The sequence below is a fragment of the Lithobates pipiens genome, unplaced genomic scaffold (assembly GCF_037356315.1).
Source record: "Lithobates pipiens isolate NorthernLeopardFrog02 unplaced genomic scaffold, aLitPip1_a1.2 Scaffold_48, whole genome shotgun sequence".
Classification (NCBI taxonomy): domain Eukaryota; kingdom Metazoa; phylum Chordata; class Amphibia; order Anura; family Ranidae; genus Lithobates; species Lithobates pipiens.
Genome location: NW_027507872.1, coordinates 5,963,353 through 5,987,335, shown reverse-complemented (window position 1 = coordinate 5,987,335; position 23,983 = coordinate 5,963,353). Strand labels below are relative to the sequence as shown.

The 23,983-nt window shown below is 42.7% G+C and overlaps 1 protein-coding gene across 2 annotated transcripts in view; it reads right to left on the bottom strand.

The window, feature by feature from the left end:
* Window positions 1-7,712: 7,712 nt before the first annotated feature.
* The window catches only part of PPFIA3 (PPFI scaffold protein A3), a gene marked incomplete at its 3' end in the record, with an annotated part of 942,579 nt that continues 926,308 nt past the window's right edge, over window positions 7,713-23,983 (bottom strand). For both annotated transcript variants that reach the window (XM_077467171.1, XM_077467170.1), the window contains 2 exon segments: window positions 7,713-7,913; window positions 8,281-8,362. In XM_077467171.1, coding sequence (XP_077323297.1) covers window positions 7,713-7,913; window positions 8,281-8,362 — 283 coding nt within the window.

Below are 23,983 nucleotides of genomic sequence, written 5' to 3'. Positions count from 1 at the left end.
ACAAAGGTCATGAGTCACCTAAATTTTCAACCTGAGACATCCTGTGTTTTTCTCACTCTGATGGAGGTCTGTATACAAGCTGTCTGCAGAACTGGGAATAGAACATTGAGTATGTACTTTCTTTCTCACTTAAAGCCAAGGAGAAATACATTTTTATGGTCGCCAAATAGAATTTATTTGAGGATCCTTGGACCAGTAAAACAGCAAACATCAACTGGTTTTCCAAAGCAAGAATACATCATATTTAAACAATGTATAACCCCTTCACGCCGACCGTACACAAATATGTGTTCTCAGATTGCAGGGGTTATACTGAGGTGATGCCTGCAGCTGCAGGCATCACCCTGGTACCATTTTTTAAAGCCATCGGTTGGCTTTTTAGTGATAACAACCTATGTGGCTAAAAGCCACTCGGCTGTTATTCTAAAGGAGCGGGAGGGGATGCCCAACCCCCCACCCCCCCTACCGCCACCTTCCACCACTCTCCCCGGGCCCTTCTGTCCCACCAGGAGACCCAAGCCACCATTTGGCGCATCAGCCGCCTAGGCTGAGACCCAAACAAAGCCGTATTCGGCTCCAATTGGGTTTCTGATGTAAAATCCCAGATGCAACGTCACAACATCACTTTCAGTTTACTCGACCGCCAATGGTGCTGATTTGAAAGAATAACAGTATTCAGCAATGCCGATTTTTGCCAATCTGAATACTTTAAAGTGGAAAGGAGGGATTTGGGGTCTTTTAGACAAATCTGGTCTTTATGGAAGTGTGGCAAGAAGAAAGCCATTGTTGAAAGAAAGCCATAAGAAGACCCATTTGCAGTTTGCAAAAAGCTATATGGGGGACACAGCAAACATGTGGAAGAAGGTGCTTTGGTCAGATGAGACCAAAATTGTACTTTTTGCCCTAAAAGCAAAACACTATGTGTGGTAGAAAACTAACACTGCACATCACCCTGAACACACCATCCCCACCGTGAAACATGGTGGTGGCATCATCATGTTGTGGAGGTGCATTTCTTCAGAAGGGACAGGGAAGCTGGTCAGAGTTGATGGGAAGATGGATCGAGCCAAATGCAGGGCAATCTTAGAAGAAAAACTGTTAACATACAGCCAGAGCTACAATGGAATGGTTTAGATCAAAACATATTCATGTGTTAGAATGGTCTAGTCAAAGTCCAGACCTAAATCCATTTGAGAATCTGTGGCAAAATGCCACGCATGCTCAGAAAAAATTTGGAGACGAAAGCTATTGGCTACTGGCCTTTACGTGGTCCCATTATATGTTTAGTACGTCACCTCGTTCTGAACAATCGAATTTTCCGACAACTTTGTGCGACCGTGTGTATGCAAGATAGATTTTTGGTCGGAATGTCCAACCGTGTGTATGGGGCATTACTCTTCCTGCAGGAGAGTAACTGTTGGGCTGCGTAAAATGCAGACTATTGTCAATAGTTAATTATATATACATGGTTATTTTGTCCACGGGGAGAAATTAATCCTTTCGTTTCATTCATATTGCATAGCAAAACCCATTAGTAAGTGTTGTATAATTTTGTTATTTTATGTCAGATTGTTGTCTATGTCCATCCACAAATGTAACTGTTTATTGTGAATATGTGTCTAGTGAATAAATATACATTTAATTCAATATTTAGTCTGTATTCATATCGTACGATATGTGTTTTTAATCACTTCAGCCCGGAAGGTCTTACCCCCTTAATGACCAGGCCATTTTTTGCGATGCAGCACTGTACTACTTTAACTGAAAATTGCGTGGTCGTGCGACATTGTAACCAAATAAAATTGATGTGATTTTTTTCCCACAAATCGAGCTTGCTTTTGGTGCCATTTGATTGATTTATTTATTTTTATTTATTTATTTTTTGCGTTATAAACAAAAAAGAATGACAATTTAAAAAAAAACAATATTTCTTACTTTCTGCTATAAAACATATCCAATTAAAAAATCATCAATTTAGCCCAATTTGTATTCTGCTACATATTTTTGGTAAACAAATCCCAATAAGTGCATATTGATTATAGCATCTACAAAAAAGGGGATATATTTAAGGCATTTTTATTTATTTATTTTTTAACTTGTAATGGCAGTGATCAGCCATTTGTAGTGTGACTGGGACATTGCTGCGGACAGATCTGACACCTAATTGACTTTTTTTGGGAACCAGTGACATTATTACAGTGATCAGTGCTAAAAATATGTACTTACACTGTATAAATGACACTGGCAGGGAAGGAGTTAACATCAGGGGCCAATCCCCTAATTGTGCTTTCTTACGGGGGGGGGGGGGGGGTTCCCTGCATGGACACTGTGATTCGTGTTCCTGATTAGCAGAATCAGTAGATTACAGTGTCCATGCTGTCTGTTTGTTTACATTGGCAGACCTCTGCTCTATCTCTGTAGGCAGCGATTGCGCATAGGTATATGATTTTGCGCAAAAGAGCCACCTTGGCCGTGTATATGTACGGCAGGTGGTCGGGAACAGGTTAAAGAAATTTGATTGGTGACAATTATTCAATACAATTAATAGGGTTGCACCGATACCACTTTTTAAAGACAGAGTACAAAGTACCTATACTCGTTATAAAATGTTATTAATGTTATTTTGAAATGTTGGGTTTTGGTGAGATATCAGGGGCCCAAATAGACCCTTGAAATCTCCCCTTTGAGACAGGGAAAGGGACTGAGGACACAGATTCCCCAGTCCCTTTTTCTGTAGCCTCAGCTGCACTAAAGATGAATGGACAGGAGACAGATGCTCCTCTCCATTCATAAACTGAAGCACTGTAAACACAGTTTACTCTGCTCAGTTATGAATGGACAGAGGCAGTGATCACTGACTCTGTGCATTGAGAAAAGGGAGGACAGTAAATGACAGATTCCTTCCTCCACTCTACATCCTAACAGATCTGGGGCAGAGAGGACCGGAGGAGGACATGGAGGGGGACCAGAGGAGGACATGGAGGGGGACCGGAGAAGGAGAAGAGAAGGACACGGGGGGGGGGGGGGGAGCGGAGGAGGACATGGCAGAGACCTTAGGAGCATGGAGAAGGAAACGGAGGAAGACACAGGGGACAGTCAAGGATGATCGATGCAGCGGTGGGGGGCATTCCAACAACGGTCTCCCTGTATAGATTTCAATAAAGTAGCTGAAAGCCACGGGAGGGAGAGGAGGAGAAGCGGCTGTCAGCTGCTTTAGTGAAATCTATACAGGCAGATCGGTGCTTCTAATGGTCCCTACTGCCGCACCGATCATCCACTGACTGCCCAGGTATCAGATTTGGCATCGGAGCATTTGCAATGCTCGGTATCGGCACCTATACTGATACTAGTATTGGTGCAACCCTAATAATTAATCGTTCAGGCAACTCCTGACTCAAATGCATAACAAATGTAAAGTTTTGCCTTTTTATTATGATATCATCAACAGTTTTACTGACGCACATCACAAGTAATTCAAATTTGTGCTGCTGATTTTGCATAATGTGGTGTATGGTCACCAGCAAACACTCAGGGACAGTCTTATTTTGTTTTCTGTTTTAATTTTTTAATTTTATTTTGTAGGGGGCATCATCACTCTATAGGGCTGGTCTATGTGTTTTTGTGTCTACTGTCCACTCCTGCATTAGGTGGCAAAAAAATATATGGTCTGAAAATAATTCTGTATCCCTCAATAGACTTCAAGAGATAGATTTTACAATAAAAACAATCCCTTTTACTCTTGTCTATGAGGCTATTGGAGATTTTCCCTCACTTCCTGGTAAAAGTGTTGCTAGGACAGTCAGTGATAGCAAATCTTTCTAACAGAGCCCTGGATATAAAAAAAAAAAGCCCAACAGGTATTTTAGTCACTTACCACTCTATCCAAAACCAAAAAAAAGTTTTAACTGGACATCCACTTTAAATTGTATCTATGGTTAAAGGTTCAAATCATATATTCATTCCACATTTCCATTCATTTCCACATTACATTTCAAAAGAAGTTGCAAAGCAGATGGGCAGCACTCACAACATGAAAGGATATTTAGCGAAAAAGCTTACATTGAATTATCGAAAATAACTATTGTTTGTATTTATCACAATGCTAATGTTAAAAAAATTAAAAAGTGTGCTGTGACTTTAAATCCTCTTTAAGCTCTGTTCACACCTGGGTGTTTTGTTTTCAGGCAGAAAGTCGTGCGATTTTTGCCATGATTTACATCAATTTTGCCATAATTTTTTTCAGGTCAAAAGGTCACCAATGTAAAAAACAGAAAATGCTTTTTAATCTGCCAAAAAAGATGCTCCTTTACTTTTTTGAGCTTGAGGCATTTTGCTTTAGATGACAAAACGTGCAGCTGTGAACAGGGGCCATTGAATTGAATGGGATTTGTCTTGTTGGGTGTTTTTAGAGCTGAAGCTTGCAGCAGAAAAACGTCCAAAAACGCCTAATGCCGTGTACACACGGCCGGACTTTTTGTCAGCAAAGGTCCGATGGAACGAATCCGCCGGACAATTCGATCGTGTGTGGGCTTCATCAGACCTTTGCTGTTGAAAAATCAGACGGACTTTAGATTTAGTTCATGTTTCAAATCTTTCCGACGGACTTGAGTCTGGTCGAAAAATCTATTTGTCTGTATGCTAGTCCTACGCACCAAAATTGACGCTAGGGCAGCTATTGGCTACTGGATATGAACTTCATTATTCTAATTCGGTCATATGTCATCATGGTCGAATCTGTCTGACTTTGGTGTGATTGTGTTAGACAAGTCTGTTTCGGCAGAACTTCGTCAAAAAGTCCATCTACAAACGTAGTGATATACTAGACATACTACATGGTTTGGGCTCTCTCTGCTAATTTTGTGTTAGTAGAAGTTTGGCGAGTGTTGATTCGCACTTTTTTGCGCTTTTTATTTTGCGCTTTTCAGTTCTTTTCTGAACGGCCACTCATCAACCAGACATGTTGCGGAATCGGAGGAGATAACATGTTATTTATTATTGGCCTTAAAGTTATTGCATTGACATTGTTTTTTTTGGGTTGATTAAACATAGTTGTATCTTTGATCTTATAAACTATGGGATAATGGTGTTGTGGTAACTTGCACAAATAAAAAAAAAACATAATATTATTCTTGATATCACTGGAAAAAAAAGACTTTGAAAATTTGTTTGCATTAACTCCATCAGTATCACCAGCAAAGCAGCTTCATTATTATGCCATTAACCACTTGCTTACTGGGCACTTAAACCCCCCTCAGTCCCAGACCAATTTTCAGCTTTCAGCGCTGATGCACTTTGAATGACAATTGCACGGGCATACAACACTGTACCCAAATGAAATTTTTATAATTTTTTTCCCACAAATAGAGCTTTCTTTTGGTGGTATTTAGTTACAGCTCGGAGTTTTATTTTTTGCTAAACAAACAAAAAAAGATGCAAAAAAAAAAAAAAATCATGTTTTAATAGTTTGTTATACAATTTTGCAAACGGGTCATTTTTCTCCTTCATTGAAGTGCGGTGATTAGGCGGCACTGATGGCTGCATTGGTGGGCACTGATGGGCTGCATTGGTGGGCACTGATGGGCTGCATTGGTGGGCACTGATGGGCTGCATTGGTGGGCACTGATGGGCTGCATTGGTGGGCACTGATGGGCTGCATTGGTGGGCACTGATGGGCTGCATTGTTGGGCACTGATAGGCTGCATTGTTGGGCACTGATAGGCTGCACTGGTGGGCACTGATAGGCATAGTTAAGGCGGCACTAATAGGCACAGATAAGGCGGCACTGATGGGCAAAGATGGGCACAGATAAGATGGCATGGATGGGTGGCACGGATAAGTGGCACGGATGGGTGGCACGGATGGGCACTGATATGTACCACTGATAGATGGGACTGATGGGCACTGATAGGTGGCACTGATAGGTGGCTCTGATAGGTGGCACTGCTGGGCACTGATGGGCGGCACTGCTGGGCACTGATGGGCGGCACTGGGGTGCAGCACCTTTAAGGAAGATTGTGGGCACTGTGGGTGGCACTGTTGGTGGCACTGCTGGATGGCACTGTGGGTGGCATTGTGGGTGGCACTGTGGGTGGCGCTGTGGGCACTGCTGGGTGGCACTAATGGGGGGCACTTACTTTCATTCAGGATGGCACTGCGGTGGGCAGGTGGGCACTGGCAGGAGGCAGGTGGTCAGCTGTATTGCTGGCCGTGATCGGGACTGATGTCCCGATCACGGCCGCCGGTGATCGGCTTTTTTTTTCTCTCCTCGCGCTGTCAGCGCGAGGAGGAATAATAGCCGATTACCGGCTCCGTTCTGTCACATGATCAGCTGTCATTGGCTGACAGCTGATCACGTGATAAGGGGTCGGGATCGACCCCTTGCACGGATCGGTGATCAGGCGAGTCTCGTGGACTCGCCGATCACAGAGCGCGCCGCGCGCGCCCCTCAGGGGGCGCGCAGGCCGCTCGTAACCGGGACGACGTCAATAGACGTAGTCCCGGAAAAGTAGATCCGCGCTAATGCCGTCATTTGGCAATAGCGCGGATCTCAAGTGGTTAAAGAAGAAGAGAATTTTGCACTGCATTTGGAGATTTCATAATTTGCCAGGTCACGAATGTTAATTCTCCATTACGAATTCTAGTTTACAAACCCGACTGCTTATGTTTCAGAGCATGCGCGTTTGTACTTTGGACTTTTGTACGACGGACTTGTGTACGCACATTTGAAAAATCTCACAACACACATTTGTTCGTGAAAAAGTTGAGAACATGCTAGCCAACTTTTGATGGAGGAAAGTCAGACAACAAATGTCTGATGGAGCATACACGCGGTCAGATTTTCAGCCTGACATCCAACATTTGCCGTTGGAAAATACGATCGTATATACGCGGCATCACACTGATAAGCCACTTTTCAGACAGGAATGTATGGTGCATGTTTAGCATTTGGGCAGGGAAGAGTTTAAAACTTTTTTCAGCTATTATTGCTGCTTAAAGTTTTACTAAACCCACAACAGTAAAATCAGTCTGTATATGCAGTAAAGCATGCTTGTTATAGGGGTAATCCCTGTGTAAAAAGGCTGTTTGATCCTGCCTTCTCTGATCCTCCCCTTCTTTTACTGTACCCAATCCATCTACTGTTAGTACAGAGCTGTGGAGGATTGGAGGCACTCTGCACATGCTCAGTCTGGTGTGTATTACTAGAGAGTTTTTTTTTTGGGGGGGGGGTGCATGTGATCAGCACAGGGCCAATCAGCACTGTCCAGACAGAAAGTCAGGGTCATGCAGCCTCATAGGACAGAGCAGAATAAAAACTCCTCCTAGAAGCTTTAACCAGTGCTCGGCCGGAAACTGATAGAAATCACAAGGCCGCTGTAAATTTAGTGGTTTATATCTACTAAAATAGCATTTCCTTGTTCTGTGTACTGTGGGAGACCAGATATAATGAATGCAGAGCCCTGGGTTTAGTAACACTTTAAGTCCCCATTGAAGACATTTCCATTCATATCCTGTCCCAGTGTCACCCTGTGTGATAGGGGAACTGGAACAGGGAATGAGGGCAAAATCGCTAACTAGAAAACAAACATCAACATAAATACATCCAGACAGACACTTCCAGGCTAAAAACTAAAAAGAAAATGTTTTAGCTGGAGTTGTACAGTACTTTTTATTCCGAGGTAACTGCATATACTAACCATATCATGAGGTCTTACCGTGCGTGACGTAGCTGGAGCAGATGGACTTGTAAGAGAAACCATTTCCTGGATGGCAAGACGCAGTTTCAGTCGGTGGAGAGGGTTGCTTATACCAATCTCACGCTGAATTTCTGTATCAGACAAGTTGGCCATGATAGCGCCACTTTTCACATTAGCACGGCAAGCAGCAACATACCAGGCTGGCATACCTACCCAGAGCTGAGAGAAAGCATCAGATCAGTGATTTTATTAAAATAAACAAGTCTGAGTATATACTGGAGTACAGTTTTGTACAACTTCATATAAAACATAGCAAAGACAAGTAAAGCACACAGTTACTAAAGTCTATAAACCCCAAAAATTGTCAAAACTTTTAGTGGCTAACTAAAAACAATAAAAAGCACAGGCTTCTAAAACTCCTTCTTTAGGTATTATGACAGATGAAATAGAGAAAAAATACAGAAACACCGAGTATAATACTGTCTGAGTCAGTTCTCTACCTCTGTATTTACTGATGGCTAAAGCAGTGCTCATATTGTGGTCTTTGAAGCCAAGAAGATACTATTAAATTCAATTTAAACATTACCTCTAGCCAAGAAACAACAGTAGGTCCATCCCAAGCAGCAAACGGAAGGCCTTGTCGACAGGCTTCTTCCAAGAGTTCATGTCTACAACAGAAACAGCAGGAGCTAGGTTTTCATACTTCAACTAAACATCAGTAATTTACTACATGCTTCCCAAACTATTTATGACAGAAGGGGCTGTCCGCCTCAAAGAACAGAGCATTTTTTGTATTTTCAGGATACATCTGTTTCATTCAAATCAATACATAATAATAATCTCCTGTTTTGGATAGGCAGGGCTTTTGTTCATGAGCACATTGCAGTATTTTCTTTTAGCTTTGCATTTCTTTATCCTAAACCTAATTTAAAGCATCCTATGACATGTAACCCTGAAAGTAAATGGCTAGTTTTCTTACTATTGGATCATGAACGGTCCTGTGAAGGCCGGGCCACCGCCTGTAAAAGAGCTATAAGAAGGCACGGTGGCCCGGCAGAAGAACCGAAGAGGGGGACAAGACCCCCGAAGTCGGAAGAAGAGGCCGGCGGCGAGGAAGAAAGCCGGACTCCTCCCCTAGCAAAAGAGCTACAAGAAGATAGCGGAGGAGTCCGGTGAGAAGACCCCCGAAGACGGAAGACCCCCCGGAGCTGTGCAATAAAGTATTTTATCTCGTGTGTTGTGTTTTTTTTGTACTTTTATTTTACAGGTGAATGGGTAGGGGTACATTGTACCCCATACTCATTCACATAGGGTGGGGGGCCAGTATCCGGGGGCCCCCTTATTAAAGGGGGCTCCCGGATTCCGATAAGCCCCCCGCCCGCAGACCCCGACAACCAACGGCCAGGGTTGTCGGGAAGAGGCCCTTGTCCTCATCAACATGGGGACAAGGTGCTTTGGGGTGGGGCGCGCGCCCCCCCTTCCCCAAGGCACCCCCCATGTTGAGGGCACGCGGCCTGGTATGGCTCAGGGGGGGGCACTCTCTCGCCCCCCCTTTCCTGGCCAGCCGGGTAGCGTGCTCGGACAAGGGTCTGTTGTGGACTTGGGGGGGACCCCCACGCCGATTTTTTTCGGCGTTGGGGTTCCCCTTTAAGTCCATACCAGGCGGCGGGGCCAGCGACGTCTCCTTCGCGGGCCCCGCCTACCTGGAGACCCGCTCAAAATGAGCGGACTTTTCTCCGGGCGGGAAAAGTCCGCTCATTTCAAAAGTATGGCGGACTGGCATACACACGGCCGGATTGTCCGCCGAAATGCGAGTCCGGCGGAAAGATTGGAGTGCAACACGGCATTCTAAGTCCGCCAGACTTTCGGGTCAAAAAAGTATGCCGGAGGCTACACACGGGGGGATTGTTTGGCGGACTTGAGTTTGCCGGACTTTTCCGCCGGATTGTTTGATCGTGTGTACGCGGCATAACATTCCCTGAACCCCTTCCTATCTCAGTATTACCAACTACTCCCAAAATATTTAAGTATACAGTATATTTCAGGTATGTGTTTAGTAGAAATTGGCCAGCTTCAGGACAATTTCAAAATTACAGCTCCCCTATGTACTAATATAGCATTAGTGTTCTTCTGTTGCAAACATTTTAAAGCTTTCCATTAATTCTACATACACTTACTTGACTGCATTCATGGATGTTTCCCAAACATATCCATTACTTCTGCCTTACTGAGGTGTTCCAAAGGGGAAGAACACCTCAGCATTCTGATAGGTGGTATAATAAAATATATGTTATGTATATTTGGATATATGTATTTTATATGTATGCTTATATATGTGTTTTTTTGTATTTCATATATATATATATATATATATATATGGTTTTTCTTTTTTCTTTATTTATATTTTCTCCTTACAATTTAGAACACTGTTATCAGCTCCTGAAGAAGCGTCATTACAGACGCGAAACATGTAGAGCACCAAAAATATATGTATTTGTTGACTGTATGCTTGATATCCTTGATTCTATATTTATATAGATATGTATTTTGTTTTTTCCCTTTTGGAAATTTGAAATGGATTTTACTACTTTTGATAGGATGTCAATTAGGTCTTAAATGTGTAGTTATAAGGAGGAAACATTTCTCTTTTTTTTTGTAAAAAGGAAATTGAACTCTTTATTTATTTTCTGTTTTAATAATAAATAGAAATAATCCCTTTTGAATATATTGGTTGTGTTTACAACTCCTTTTATGCCTAAAAAGTCCAACTGAACCCACATTTTTTCTTTTGAGGTCTTTTATGTGAAGGTTCTTTTATTTTAATTTTTTATTTTTCTCCCCAATTCCCCCTTTTCCTTGTCAATGTTTACATTCACAAAGTGACAACCAGGACGTGGCATTCTGTTTATCAGTGTATCCACAGACACCACCCTGTGATAGATACACACTTTTTTCATTTAAATATCAATTACTCAGTCATGCAACACTGTACCCAAATGAATTTTTTGTCCTTTTTTTCCCACAAATAGAGCTTTTTTTTTGGTGGTATTTGATCACCTCTGGGGTTTTTATTTTTTGTGCTATAAATGAAAAAAGACCGAAAATTTTGAAAAAAAAACGCATATTTCTTTGTTTCTGTGACAGAATTATGCAAATTATTAATTTTTCTTCATAAATTTTGGCCACAATTTATACTGCTACATATCTTTTGTAAAAATAACCCAAATTAGTGGATATTATTTGGTCTTTATGAAAGTTAGAGAGTCTACAAGCTGTGGTGCGAATCGCACAAAATTGATCACATCTGATGTACTGGTGGACTATCTCGCTTCTTGTGACCCGAACAAGTCAGGAAAGTACAAATACCCCCCAAATGACCCCTTTTTGGAAAGTAGACATTTCAAGGTATTTAGTAAGAGGCATAGTGAGCTTTTTGATGTTGTCATTTTTTTCCCACAATTCTTTGCAAAATTACGATTTTTCATTTTTTTTCTCCACAAAATTGTCATTGTAATAGGTTATTTCTCTCACATGGCATGTATATACCACAAATGACGCCCCCCAAAAAATTCTGCTACTCCTCCTGAGTATTACAATACCACATGTGTGGGACTTTTTCACAGCCTGGCCACATAGAGAGGCCCAACATGCAGGTAGCGCCATCATGTGTTCTAGGAACATAAATTACACATCTAACTTGTTGACTATTACACTTTTGAAGCACCAGGACAATGACACGTGACACTGATGACAGATGGCACTGATACGTGGCAATGATGGCACTAATATGTGGCACTTATACGTGGCACTGATGACACGTGGCACTAATACGTGGCACTGATGACAGATGGCACTAATACGTGGCACTAATACGTGCCACCGATGACAGATGGCACTAATACATGGCACTGATGACGCGTGACACTGATGACAGATGGCACTGATAAGTGGCATTGATGGCACGTGACACTGACAGGTGGCACTGATGACAAATGGCACCGATACGCGGCACTGATGACAGATGGCACTAATACGTGGCACTGATGACAGATGGCACTATGTGGCACTGATGACACGTGGCACTGTTGACAGATGGCACTGGGGACAAATGGCACTGACAACAGGTGGCACTGGGGGCAGGTAGCACTGGGGTGGATGGCACTGGGGCAGGATGGCACTACTGGGGGAGGATGGATGGCACTGCTGGGGGAGGATGGAACTTTTTTTTTTTTTTTCAAAACAAAGCAAAGCAGCCGTTCATCTCTCCCCTCTCAAACTCTGTGTGAGGAGGGAGAGCGGCGCTGAGAGATGATCTCATATGTTTACATATGAGATCATCTCCCATTGGACACGCCAATCGCGCTGTAAACGGCCGCTGTGATTGGCCGTTTACAGCGATCTGTGTTTGCCTGTCCCCGGGGGACACGGCGAACACAGAACTTCCGCGATGCGCGCCCGCACGCATTGCGGAAGTAAACATTAAGTTGTCCAGGGACGGCCTCCCGGACGAACGCGCCTGCTCTACGGCCGTCATTCGGCTATAGGGCGGGAGCGAGGTGGTTAATTTTAACCACTTGCCTACAGGGCACATAATCCCCCCTCCTGCCCAGACCAATTTTCAGCTTTTAGTGCTCTCACACTTTGAATGACAATTACTCAGCCATGCAACACTGTACCCCAATAATTTTGTTGTCCTTTCTTTCATACAAATAGAGCTTTCTTTTGGTGGTATTTGATCAATTCTGACACCAGAACAAACTTTTTAGGGTGTCTCACACAGGTGCTCCAGTAAATACTAGGGGTGTCTCCATCTGTGAAACTCGCACAAAAAAGGTCATTATTCCAGCTTTTGTAAGGGAAAAAAATCATGTCTTCAGCTTGGAGCTCTGCCAAAACAGACAATTATATGTCACTTCCAAGCAAAGTTTCATATTCCTATTTCTGCCCTCAAATATCTGTGTGCCAAGTATACCTTTTTTATTCACATAGGGGAGAAAAGAATCTGGACATCAGAGGACACCAGGGACCCACAACCTCCTAAAGAAGGGGAAATCCCAAAACAACAACCTCAGGATGTGGAGGAAGGAGAGGTTAATGAAGTGGCTGAAATAGTGACCACAACAGGTGAGTGTCTGAGACCACAGCTTCAGGTAATAGATGGATGCCTGCATATTTTTAATATACGTTGTGTTTTTTTTGTTTTGTTTTTTAGGGGATGTGGATGTAGTGGAAGAAGAAACACAAGTGTAAGTGTACACGTCCTCATTGGGGAGATCATGGTGTGCAATCGTGATTTACAGAAGATTGATGTGGAAAAAAGACTCAAAAACATCATTGATGTTTTAGGCAGAATCTAAAACACACCAACATTTTTGTAATTATTTGAATTTTTCTAACTTTATTTAAAAAATTTGAAAGTCAAATTTTGAAGATGCACACAGTGTGTCAACATGTGCAATCTGCCATCATGGGATATCAAGGTACGTGTTTTGTGGGTGCAACCCATTCCTCGCAACTAAAGTAGCTGAGAGGAAAGGGGTTGCACCCCTGAAACATGTCCATTGATCCCCCGTGATGGGAGCTAGCACATGTTGACCTTAGGCATGGGATCAGGAGGGAAATCCCCATTTTGACTCCCAATTTGTGTGCATCTTCAAAATGTTTTTTTTACAGGGGTAAAATCACCCTATATCATGAAGGAAATATCAACACAATTTGGCTATATGAATGTCTGATATTGCCTTCACTTTATCAAAGTTGAACTTTGTAAGTTCCTGAGTTGTGTACTGTTTTATAATCATGCATGTTTACCACAAAATAAAGGATATTTCTATATTTTAGTTTGTACAAAAACCCCTTTCTAAACGCACATGTGAATGTGCACAGAGTAAAAATTGTTTTACTCAACCATGTGTGGCTTCTTCTTTCAATGCTCAATAGCAGTTTTTTTGCTTAAGTTGGTGTATACAATGGCAATGGGGGTTATTTACTAAAGGCAAATCCACTTTGCACTACAAGTGCACTTTCAGATTTTCCTTTAGTAAATAACACCCACAGTGCTTTATAATTTTCATCAATCAGGCCATTTTTGTCACTCCAAAAAATTAATTCATGGTGCTGAAAATGATGAATATGTTTATCATTAATGCATTACATACATTAACAACAAAAACAAGGTGTGTGTGTTTAGCAGACCCACAACATAATATTTAGCTGAAGAAGAGATTGTCACCTCATGTATCAAAGAAATTATGTTGGCACTATTGAAGAAAATTTTCCAAAAAAAAAGCCCATTGGAGAACCTAGGAGGCAGCTAAAAGAAACACAAGCAGTAAATCAAAGGAAATATTTTTATGTTTAAAATCCAACTTTATTTAAAAATACATGTATTTAAATACATATAATGTGATGTTAAAGGAGATATCTTAGCTTAATATAGTCCTTCTGCAGGACCTGTATATTGGCAGAACAAGTCTCTGGAATAATGATTCCCAGAGCCTGGGGGGAGATGCCTGCCAAAAACTTGATGTCCTGCAGACTTCTCCCCATTGCCAAGTACCGCAAGGTGGCGACTAGCCTCTGTTCCGGAGTGATGGCTTGCCGCATGCAGGTGTCCCGCTTGGTAATATAAGGGGACAGCAAACCCAACAGACGGTGAAAAACGGGGTCCATCACCCGGAGATAATTCCTGAAATCATCAGGATTATTCTCCCGGATCTCTCGCATCAAATGCATGTGCAAGAATTGGTCATGCTGGAGCAACCAATTCTTCATCCCTGAACTGCTCCTTCCCCTGTTCCTGGACTGGTTTTTGGGTCAAAGTAAGAACCCCAACACCAAGCCCTGCATAGCACGAACTCTACAATGAGTATGTACACACAACATGGCTTCACAACAGTCGGCCTGTCAGAACAAACTAACAGAATGCACTGAAAATCAGAAAGGCCTGAGAAGAGCAAGCTGAAATTCAGAAATGACCGGACAAGAACACACTGAAAATCAAATACGTAATATAAAAATACGCACTGAAAACCAGATATGAACTGACTTCACGCACTGAAGAAAAGACACAAACCCACAAGCACAAACTGAAGAGCAGTAACGCTCTGAAAAGCACGAGGCTGAAACACTAAGCCCTTGTACACACGGTCGGAGAATCCGTTGGAATGTGTCCTATCGGACCGCGTCGTCTGATAATCCGACTGTGTGTGGTATGCATCAGACTGATTCCATCGGAATATCCATCGGACCCTTACCTATGGCAAGGAGAGACTCACATAAAGGTATATAGATTTCCTTATCTATCTTCTCCCCTGGTAAATCCAGTCGCCTTCTCCTTTAAATTTTCTTATTGCTCCATAGGACCCAATAGATTAATAGAGAGGGAGTACCATAGTGTAGTATTTCGCAAATAACATTTATTAAAATATTTAATACACAGGGTACTCACACATTAATTGATTGAAAAAAGCCTTTTCCTAATAAACAACGAAGTGTACATCCACAGTAAGTGTCCTTCCCATCACAGGAGTGTGATCACAGCGGGATAAAGCACTGGGAGATTTTCACCTCAGTTGAATTTGCACAAAGCACTTGCACTTAAAGGAGACCGCTGTTTATTTATGGACTGGAATCTTTATATATTTTTTCATTTTTTCTTTTGAGTTATTGATTTTTTATAATATGAACATTTGATCTATAGAGGCTGGATTCACTCGGGTATAACGTATGTTACAGCCAGCTCTGTAGTGCGTTTACTATTATATAGCTATTGTTTATTTTTATATTTTCTTCCCATCGTGATCCGTAGAGGGTCACTCTTCTTGTCTAGTTATTTCTCTTTTGTTTTCTTGCTTTTTAGCATTATTTTATTAGGGTGGCTCACTTATATCACCTCTGGAGAGTGTTTACTTATCTGCACATTTTATAAGAAGCACTTGGCACTTTATGATTAATTCACTGTTTTTGGTCTTGCACCCAATTCAGGTAGTTGTGATTTTGTGGATGTCTGATTCAACTGCCTCTGTAGTGTGTTTACTTTTTTATTATTATTAACATTTTTCTGCACTTTATCAAATAAGTAATTTTTGTTTAAGAGATTGCTTTTAAATATTTACTCCTGTTCGCTTGATTTTCATTTATTCTGATTTTTATCACCTCTGTGGTGTTTTTACTTATCTTAGCACGTTGCACTTTTTTTTATATCATTTTATTAGACATTTATATATATATATATATATATATATATATATATATATATATATATATATATATATATATATATATATATATATATATATATATATATATATATATATATTTTTGCACTATTGATTTGTGTAATTAGGCATTATATTCACCACCCTTTTGTGGGTTATACAGCTTGGCATTGCATGCCATTGCTGAGCCTGTCATCTACTAGGACCCTCAGGTCCTTTTCCATCCTAGTGAGTAGATTGCATTCATATTTTTGCCACCCAAATGCATTATTTTAAATGTTTCTACATTAAACCTCATTTGCCATCTAGTTGCCCACCCCATTCATTTGTTCAGATCTTTTTGCAAAGTTTCCACATCCTGTGAAGAAGTTATTGCCCTGCCTAGCTTAGTATCGTCTGCAAACACAGATTTAGTTGTTTATCCTTCCAGGAATTATCAATGGTAAGATTGTATCTCTCCTAAGATTACACCGACTGCCAATTTGGTAGTGTTACTAAATCAATAAAAGGGGGCAAGGAAGGATCAGACCAGGGACCTAATTCAATAAGGGGCAAATTCAGCTACGAGAGAAAAGAGTCCAAGTCCCTGGAGAAAGAAAAATAGAGAACATGGATATGTCCATCTATATGTGACATTTGCTTCCATCAGGACTTTGACGGAGTTCAGTTGACTTTCTGGAATGGAAAAGCGTAAAGCCATCCCCCCATTGACCAAAGTGGATAAATCCTTTGGCACGTGCTTTAATGAGGATCTCCTTTTTAACATTATAGTGTATACGGCATAGCAATTTGCGGGGTTGAGAACTATTTGGTCTACGAAAGCCTGGAGTACAATGTACTAGATCTATCTAGCTCTATGGGTCCGGTAAAGGAGTTCTCTAATAAAGATTTCAAGATGTTTTGTACTGTAGCTTTAAGGTCCTTTTTTTGGACAGTTTCAGGGAGACCCCTTATCCAGGTATTATTTGTTCTCCCCCTGTTCTCTAAATCATCTAAGTAGGTAAGGGGTGCTTGTATAACATTGTGCTGTGTAAAAAACAGTTTGGAGTTTTGGCACTGCTTTAGAGATGGGCGGTATGGCAGACTCAGTCCCTTCTAATTGCGTATGATGTGATTGCAGACATTCTTTGATCTCTTTTATATCACTGTGGTTTTTTGAACATCTGATAATTTTACGCTTTAGTTGATTTGAATTGCCATGGTCCAGCCTGCAATTCCAAATCACGGCAAAACGTGGGGCAGATTTGCAATGCCACTACTTCTTAATGGCACCCCAATTGCAGTGCAATGTTGCCATGATTTTCACATGATAAATCATGCTGAAATCACGGCAAATTGCAATGCACAACGCTGTTGCCCAAAAGAAGCTTCTGCTCCTTTTTGAGCGACAAGCATTGCGTGTTACGGTTTTGCTGTGATTCAGCATGATTTATCATTGAATAATAACACAGGGACTGGGTTGTCAGTAGTAATGGCATCGCAAATGCATCCTGCATTTTGCCGCAATCTGAAATCGTGGGCAGAATCGTGGCAATACCTCTCAAGATTCAAATTGCCTAGGTGTGAATGGAGCCTTAACGTTTATATGTCTTATAAATAAATCTAGTTACTTTGCTACTTATTTTATTACATTAAAACCTATATAACCTAATCTGCTGGGCAAATGTTAGATTTAAATAGTTTGGGTGTGTGTAGTATGTGCAACATTCTCCTCTACTGTTAGCTGGACATATCTACAAGCAATTCCTGGCTGTCATTTTGACAGATGGGACTTGTTTGATTCATACAGGATCTTGGAGATCCTGTTCAACTGACATTCACAGAACAGCATCTACCTTCATAGCAAATGAAAGGGCTGACCTTTGATGATCTGATGTCAGTTAAAACAGTTTTGCAAGTAAAAAAAAAAACGTTGTTCCTATTTAACACCTTGGTTAACCCTAATCCGCCCTAACTTCTTGGTACTTTTCTATCCTTTTCTATTTTTACCATTAATATTTAAACATTTTTATATTTGAATGTTATTTAAAAATTTACCATTCCTTTTCAAATTGCAGCCACTGTCATTTTCTAAAAAGTCAATGCAATATGGCTCCTAGAGGTATTCCGTTACACAGTTAATGTACAAAACGTTTCCAGAAATGTCTTTTCTCCATGTTTGAAGAACACTGCCCTAAGATAAAACTCAGGTTTTAGCCATCCTCTGAAACAAAAATGTGTTTTTCTGTGAGATCCTCCTTAACCACCTCAGTCCAGGAAAGTTTTACCCCCCTCATGACCAGGGCATTTTTTGATATTCAGCACTGCGTTATTTAAACTTTGTTGTAAAACATAGACAATACATTTTACTCTGCTACATGTCTCTAGTAAAAAAAAATAAAAAAATCACAATAAGTGTATATTAATTGGTTTGTGTGAAAGGTATAGCGTCTACAAACCATGGTGTATATACAGTGGGTAAAATAAGTATTGAACACTTCAACATTTTTCTAGGTAAATATATTTCTAAAGGTGCTATTGACATGAAATTTCACCAAATGTTGGTAACAACCCATGCAATACATACATATAAATAAACCAAACAAATAACTTCAGAATTTAAGATCTGTGTCAAAAATGTAATGACACAGAGAAAAAGTATTGAACACACTAACTAAAATGTATTTAATACTTTGTACAAAATCCTTTGTTGGTAATGACAGCTTCGAGGTGCCTCCTGTATGGAGAAAGTAGTCACATGTATTGCTCAGGTGTGATTTTGGCTCTGTATTGCTCAGGTGTGATTTTGGCCCATTCTTCCACAGTCTTCAAATCTCAAAGGTTCCGTGGGCCTCTTCTGTAAACTCTGATCTTTAGTTCTTTCCGTAGATTCCTATTGGATTCAAGTCAGGTGATTGGCTTGGCCATTCTAGCAGCGTTATTTTTTTTCTTTGAAATCAATTGAGGGTTTCCTTGTCTTTGTGTTTGGAATCATTGTCTTGATGAAATTTCCATCCTCATTTCATCTTCATCATCCTGGTAGATGGCAACAGATTTTTATCAAGAATGTCTTGGTACAGTTTTCGATTCATTCTTCCTTCAATGATATGAAGTTTGCCGGTACCTTATGCCCTCATTCAGCCCTGGACCATGACACTCCCACTACCATGCTTGACTGTAGCCAGGACACACTTGTCTTTGTACTCCTCACCTGGTTGGCACCACACATGCTTGACACCATCTGAATAAGTTTATCTTGATCTCATCAGATCACAGGACATGGTTCCAGTAATCCATGTAATTAGTCTGTTTGTCTTCAGCAAACTGTGGGATTTCTTGTGCGTCATCTTTAGAAGAGGCTTCCTTCTGGGACAACAGCCATGCAGACCAATTTGATACAGTGTGTGGCATGTGGACAACGACAACCTTTGGATATGACGCTGAGCATGTGCACTCAACTTCTTTGGTCAACCATGGCAAGACCTGTTCTGAGTGGAACCTGTCCTGTTAAACCGCTTTATGGTCAGGGCCACCATGCTGCAGCTCAGTTTCAGGATCTTGGCAATCTTCTTATAGCCTAGGCCAGTGATAGCGAACCTTGGCACCCCAGATGTTTTGGAACTACATTTCCTATGATACTCATGCACTCTGTCGTGTAGTTGAGCTTTAGGGGAAATGTAGTTCCAAAACATCTGGGGTGCCAAGGTTTGCCATCTTTATGTAGAGCAACAATTTTTTTTTTTTAAGATCCTCACAGTTCTTTGCCATGAGGTACCATGTTGAACTTCCATTGACCAGCATGGGAGAGTGAGAGCGATAACACCATATTTAACATACCTGCTCCCCATTCCCACCTGAAACCTTGTAACACTAATGAGTCACATGACAACTGGGGAGGGAAAATGGCTAATTGGGCCAAATTTGGACATTTTCACTTAGGGGTGTACTCACTTGTGTTGCCAGTGGTTTAGACATTAATGGCTGTGTGTTGAGTTATTTTGAGGGGACAGCAAATTTACACTGTTATACAAGCAAACAAATAGGACAAAATAACAGATAAAGTCAATGTGCATAACTATTCACCCCCCTAAAGTCAATACTTTGTAGAGCCACCTTTTGCGGCTCTCACAGCTCCAAGTCCCTTTGGATAAGTCTCTATGAGCTTGCCACATCTTACCACTGGGATGTTTGCCCATTCCTCTTTGCAAAACTGCTCCAGCTCCTTCAAGTTGAATGGTTTACGCTTGTGAACAGCAATCTTTAAGTTTGACCACAGATTTTCTATTGGATTGAGGTCTGGGCTTTGACTAGGCCATTCCAACACATTTACATGTTTCCCCTTAAACCACTCAAGTGTTGCTTTAGCAGTGTGTTTGGGGTCATTGTCCTGCTGGAAGGTGAAGCTCCGTCCTAGTCTCAAATCACATACAGAGTGGTACAAGTTTTGCTCAAGAATATACCTGTATTTAGCACCATCCATCTTTCCCTCAACTCTGATCAGTTTCCCAGTCCTGACTGATGAAAAACATCCCAACAGCATGATGCTGCCACCACCATGTTTCATCGTGGGGATGGTGTTCTTTGGGTGATGTGATGTATTGGGTTTGCGCCAGACATATAGTTTTCTTTGAACTTTTTGGCCATCAATTTTAGTCTCATCAGACCAAAGCACCTTCCTCCATACATTTTGGGAGTCTCTCACATGCCTTTTCACAAACTCAAAACGTGCCATTTTGTTATGGTTGTTGTTACGGCTTATTGTAGCCCTATGTACAGATACTCCAGTCTCTGCTGTGGAACTCTGCAACTCATCCAGAGTTAGCTTATGCCGCGTACACATGATCAAACAATCCGGTGGAAAAGTCCGATGTGTGTGGGCTCCAGCGGACTTTTTTTACCCAAAAGTCCGGCGGACTTAGAAAGTAGTTTTGCACCAAAATTTACGGCCGTGTTTGTGCTAGTCCGCTGTTCTTTTGAAATGAACGGACTTTCCCGCGCACTGAGAAAAGTCCGTTCATTTTGAGCACGGCGCCAGGTAGCCGGGACTAGCAAGGGAAGCGTCGCTGGCCCCGTCACCTGGTATGGACTCCTCCGCTAGTAAAAGAGCTAGCAAAAGAGCAGAAGATAGCGGAGGAGTCCGGCGAGAAGACCCCCCCAAGACGGAGCTGTGCAATAAACTATTTTTAACCCTTGTGTGTTGTGTTTTATTTACATTTTTTCACAGGTGAATTGGTAGGGGTACATTGTACCCTATACTCATTCACCAGGCACGCAGCCTGGTACGGCTCAGGAGGGGGGGTGCTCGCTCATCCCCACCCCCTTTCCTGACCGGCTGGGTAGCGTGCTCGGATAAGGGTCTGATATGGACCTGGGGGGGACCCCCACGCCGTTCTTTCAGCGTAGGGCTTCCCCTTTAAGTCCATACCAGGCGACGGGGCCAGCGACGCTTCCCTCTTTAAAAAGGTTTATAAAAAAGTCATGACAAATTATACAGTACACAAAAGCAGATCACCTATACAAGATCGGCTATAAAGATGATCACCCTACGCGTTTCGGAGCTAATATAGTCTCCTTCTTCAATCTTTTTTTATTCATTTATGTTACTTGTTACTGCCTGTAGGCAGGAAGGATCCTGCAAAGACCTCCCCTGGGGCACCCCCTGTAGAGAAAAAGGGGGGGTTGTTATTTACTGAGCGCAACCAAAGGAAAAACTGGAGCGGGCAAAAAAATGCCAGGTCCAAAGAAAAGATAGAAAAAAGAAGAAGTGCATTGAAGTAAATAAGACGGAAGGAACCACCTAATAAATAGTATATTAGCTGGATATTAAGTAAAAAATTAAATGGTGACTATAATATTTGTAGTAATCATAATGGTGGTGCTCAAGATCAAGTAATAAATAAAAATATATACCTGTACTGGTAACAAAGGTATGGGTAGGTAACATATTACAAACCTGGAGGAGATAGTAGGAGCTGAAAAAAAAAATATTAAGGAGGTTTATACAAACCATCCAATAAAAAAGTATTAAAAAGGCATAAGGTGGTGTATTGCGACCCAGCTCATGCACCACCGACCTTAGATATGTGGGTGCATAGAGCGGGGTACACAGTCATAAAACCCCATTCACATACAGCACAACATTGTGTCTGTGTGGGGACGGGTATGGAGAGTAATGGGTAAACAGAGATAAATACCTCCAAAGCATAGAAGAAGAGTGGAGAATATCACCACTGGACCGTCCGCTCGGCGTCCCACATGTAAAACCTGTGGGATACTGGCGGAGAGCAGGCCGGTGCTTTATTAGTGAAGTTATTCCAATCAGCTGGTGCAAAGATGATTGCACCAGCTGATGGAGAAGGTGGAGAAAGGGACCCAGCTGGAACCCACCCCCCGAGTTGTGTGCGCACGGCCCTGTCCAGAATACACATGTCAGAGACAAAGGCGCCGGAATGGGGCCCCACCCACTCGACCCGCCGACACAGACAAGTCTCTCCAGCGGACAGAGCATGTCTGCTGGAGTGGCAAGCTGGAGGGTAGCCAGCAATGTAGATGCCAGCTAAAACCTTCTAATAGGCCGCGACGAGTATATAGCCCGGGCGGCTTAGTGTGCTGAGCGAACCCCTGGAAAACACTCAGTCCAGGGGAGGAAGGGGGATTAGCAGGATAAGATAGAGGAGCACAACGAGGAGAAGGACAGTAATATATTTTAGTATGACTTATGCCGCGTACACACGGGCGGACTGTATGGCGTACTTAGTCCGCCGAAACACATTTCAGCGGACAGTCCGCTCGTGTGTGGGCTTCAGCGGACTTTTTCAGCCTGCAGTCCGGCGTACTAAGAATTTCTTTTTTTTCAAAATTCTGTCCGTCGTACTCGCATTTCGGCAGACAATCCGGCCGTGTGTATGCCAGTCTGCCGTACTTTTGAAATGAGCGGACTTTTTCTGCCCGGAGAAAAGTCCGCTCATTTCGAGCGGGTATCCAGGTAGGCGGGGCCCGCGAGGGAGACGTCGCTGGCCCCGCCGCCTGGTATGGACTTAAAGGGGAACCCCAACGCCAAAAAAAAAATCGGTGTGGGGGGTCCCCCCCAAGTCCACAACAGACCCTTGTCCGAGCATGCTACCCGGCCGGCCAGCCCCCCCCCTCCTGAGCCGTACCAGGCCGCGTGCCCTCAACATGGGGGGTGCCTTGGGGAAGGGGGGGCCGCCCGGCCCCCCCACCCCAAAGCACCTTGTCCCCATGTTGATGAGGACAAGGGCCTCTTCCCGACAACCCTGGCCGTTGGTTGTCGGGGTCTGCGGGCGGGGGGGCTTATCGGAATCCGGGAGCCCCCTTTAATACGGGGGCCCCCGGATACCGGCCCCCCACCCTATGTGAATGAGTATGGGGTACAATGTACCCCTACCCATTCACCTGTAAAATAAAAGTAAAAAAAAAACACAACACACGAGATAAAATACTTTATTGCACAGCTCCGGGGGTCTTCCGTCTTCGGGGGTCTTCTCGCCGGACTCCTCCGCTATCTTCTTGTAGCTCTTTTGCTAGCGGAGGAGTCCGGCTTTCTTCCTCGCCGCCGGCCTCTTCTCCCGACTTCGGGGGTCTTGTCCCCCTCTTCGGTTCTTCTGCCGGGCCACCGCGCCTTCTTATAGCTCTTTTACAGGCGGTGGCCCGGTCTTCTGTCGCCGCCTTCCGTTCTTCTTCTTCTTCTTCTCCTTCTTATCCAGGAGATGTTGACTCGACGCTCTCTCCGGCCACAATGCCAGGGCCGTGCTGCGTGGCCACTTATATAGGGACAATGGGCGGTGTCACATGGCTTTATGTCACATGGGTTGGTCACATGGGTTGATGTCACATGGGGACTATGACATCGTAAGGGGGCGGAGTCACCATGTGACACCAACCCATGTGACATAAAGCCATGTGACACCGCCCCTTGTCCCTATATAAGTGGCCGCGCAGCGCGTCCCTGGCATTGTGGCCAGAGAGAGCGTCGAGTCAACATCTCCAGGAGAAGAAGGAGAAGAAGAAGAACGGAAGCGGCGGCGGCGACAGAAGACCGGGCCACCGCCTGTAAAAGAGCTATAAGAAGGC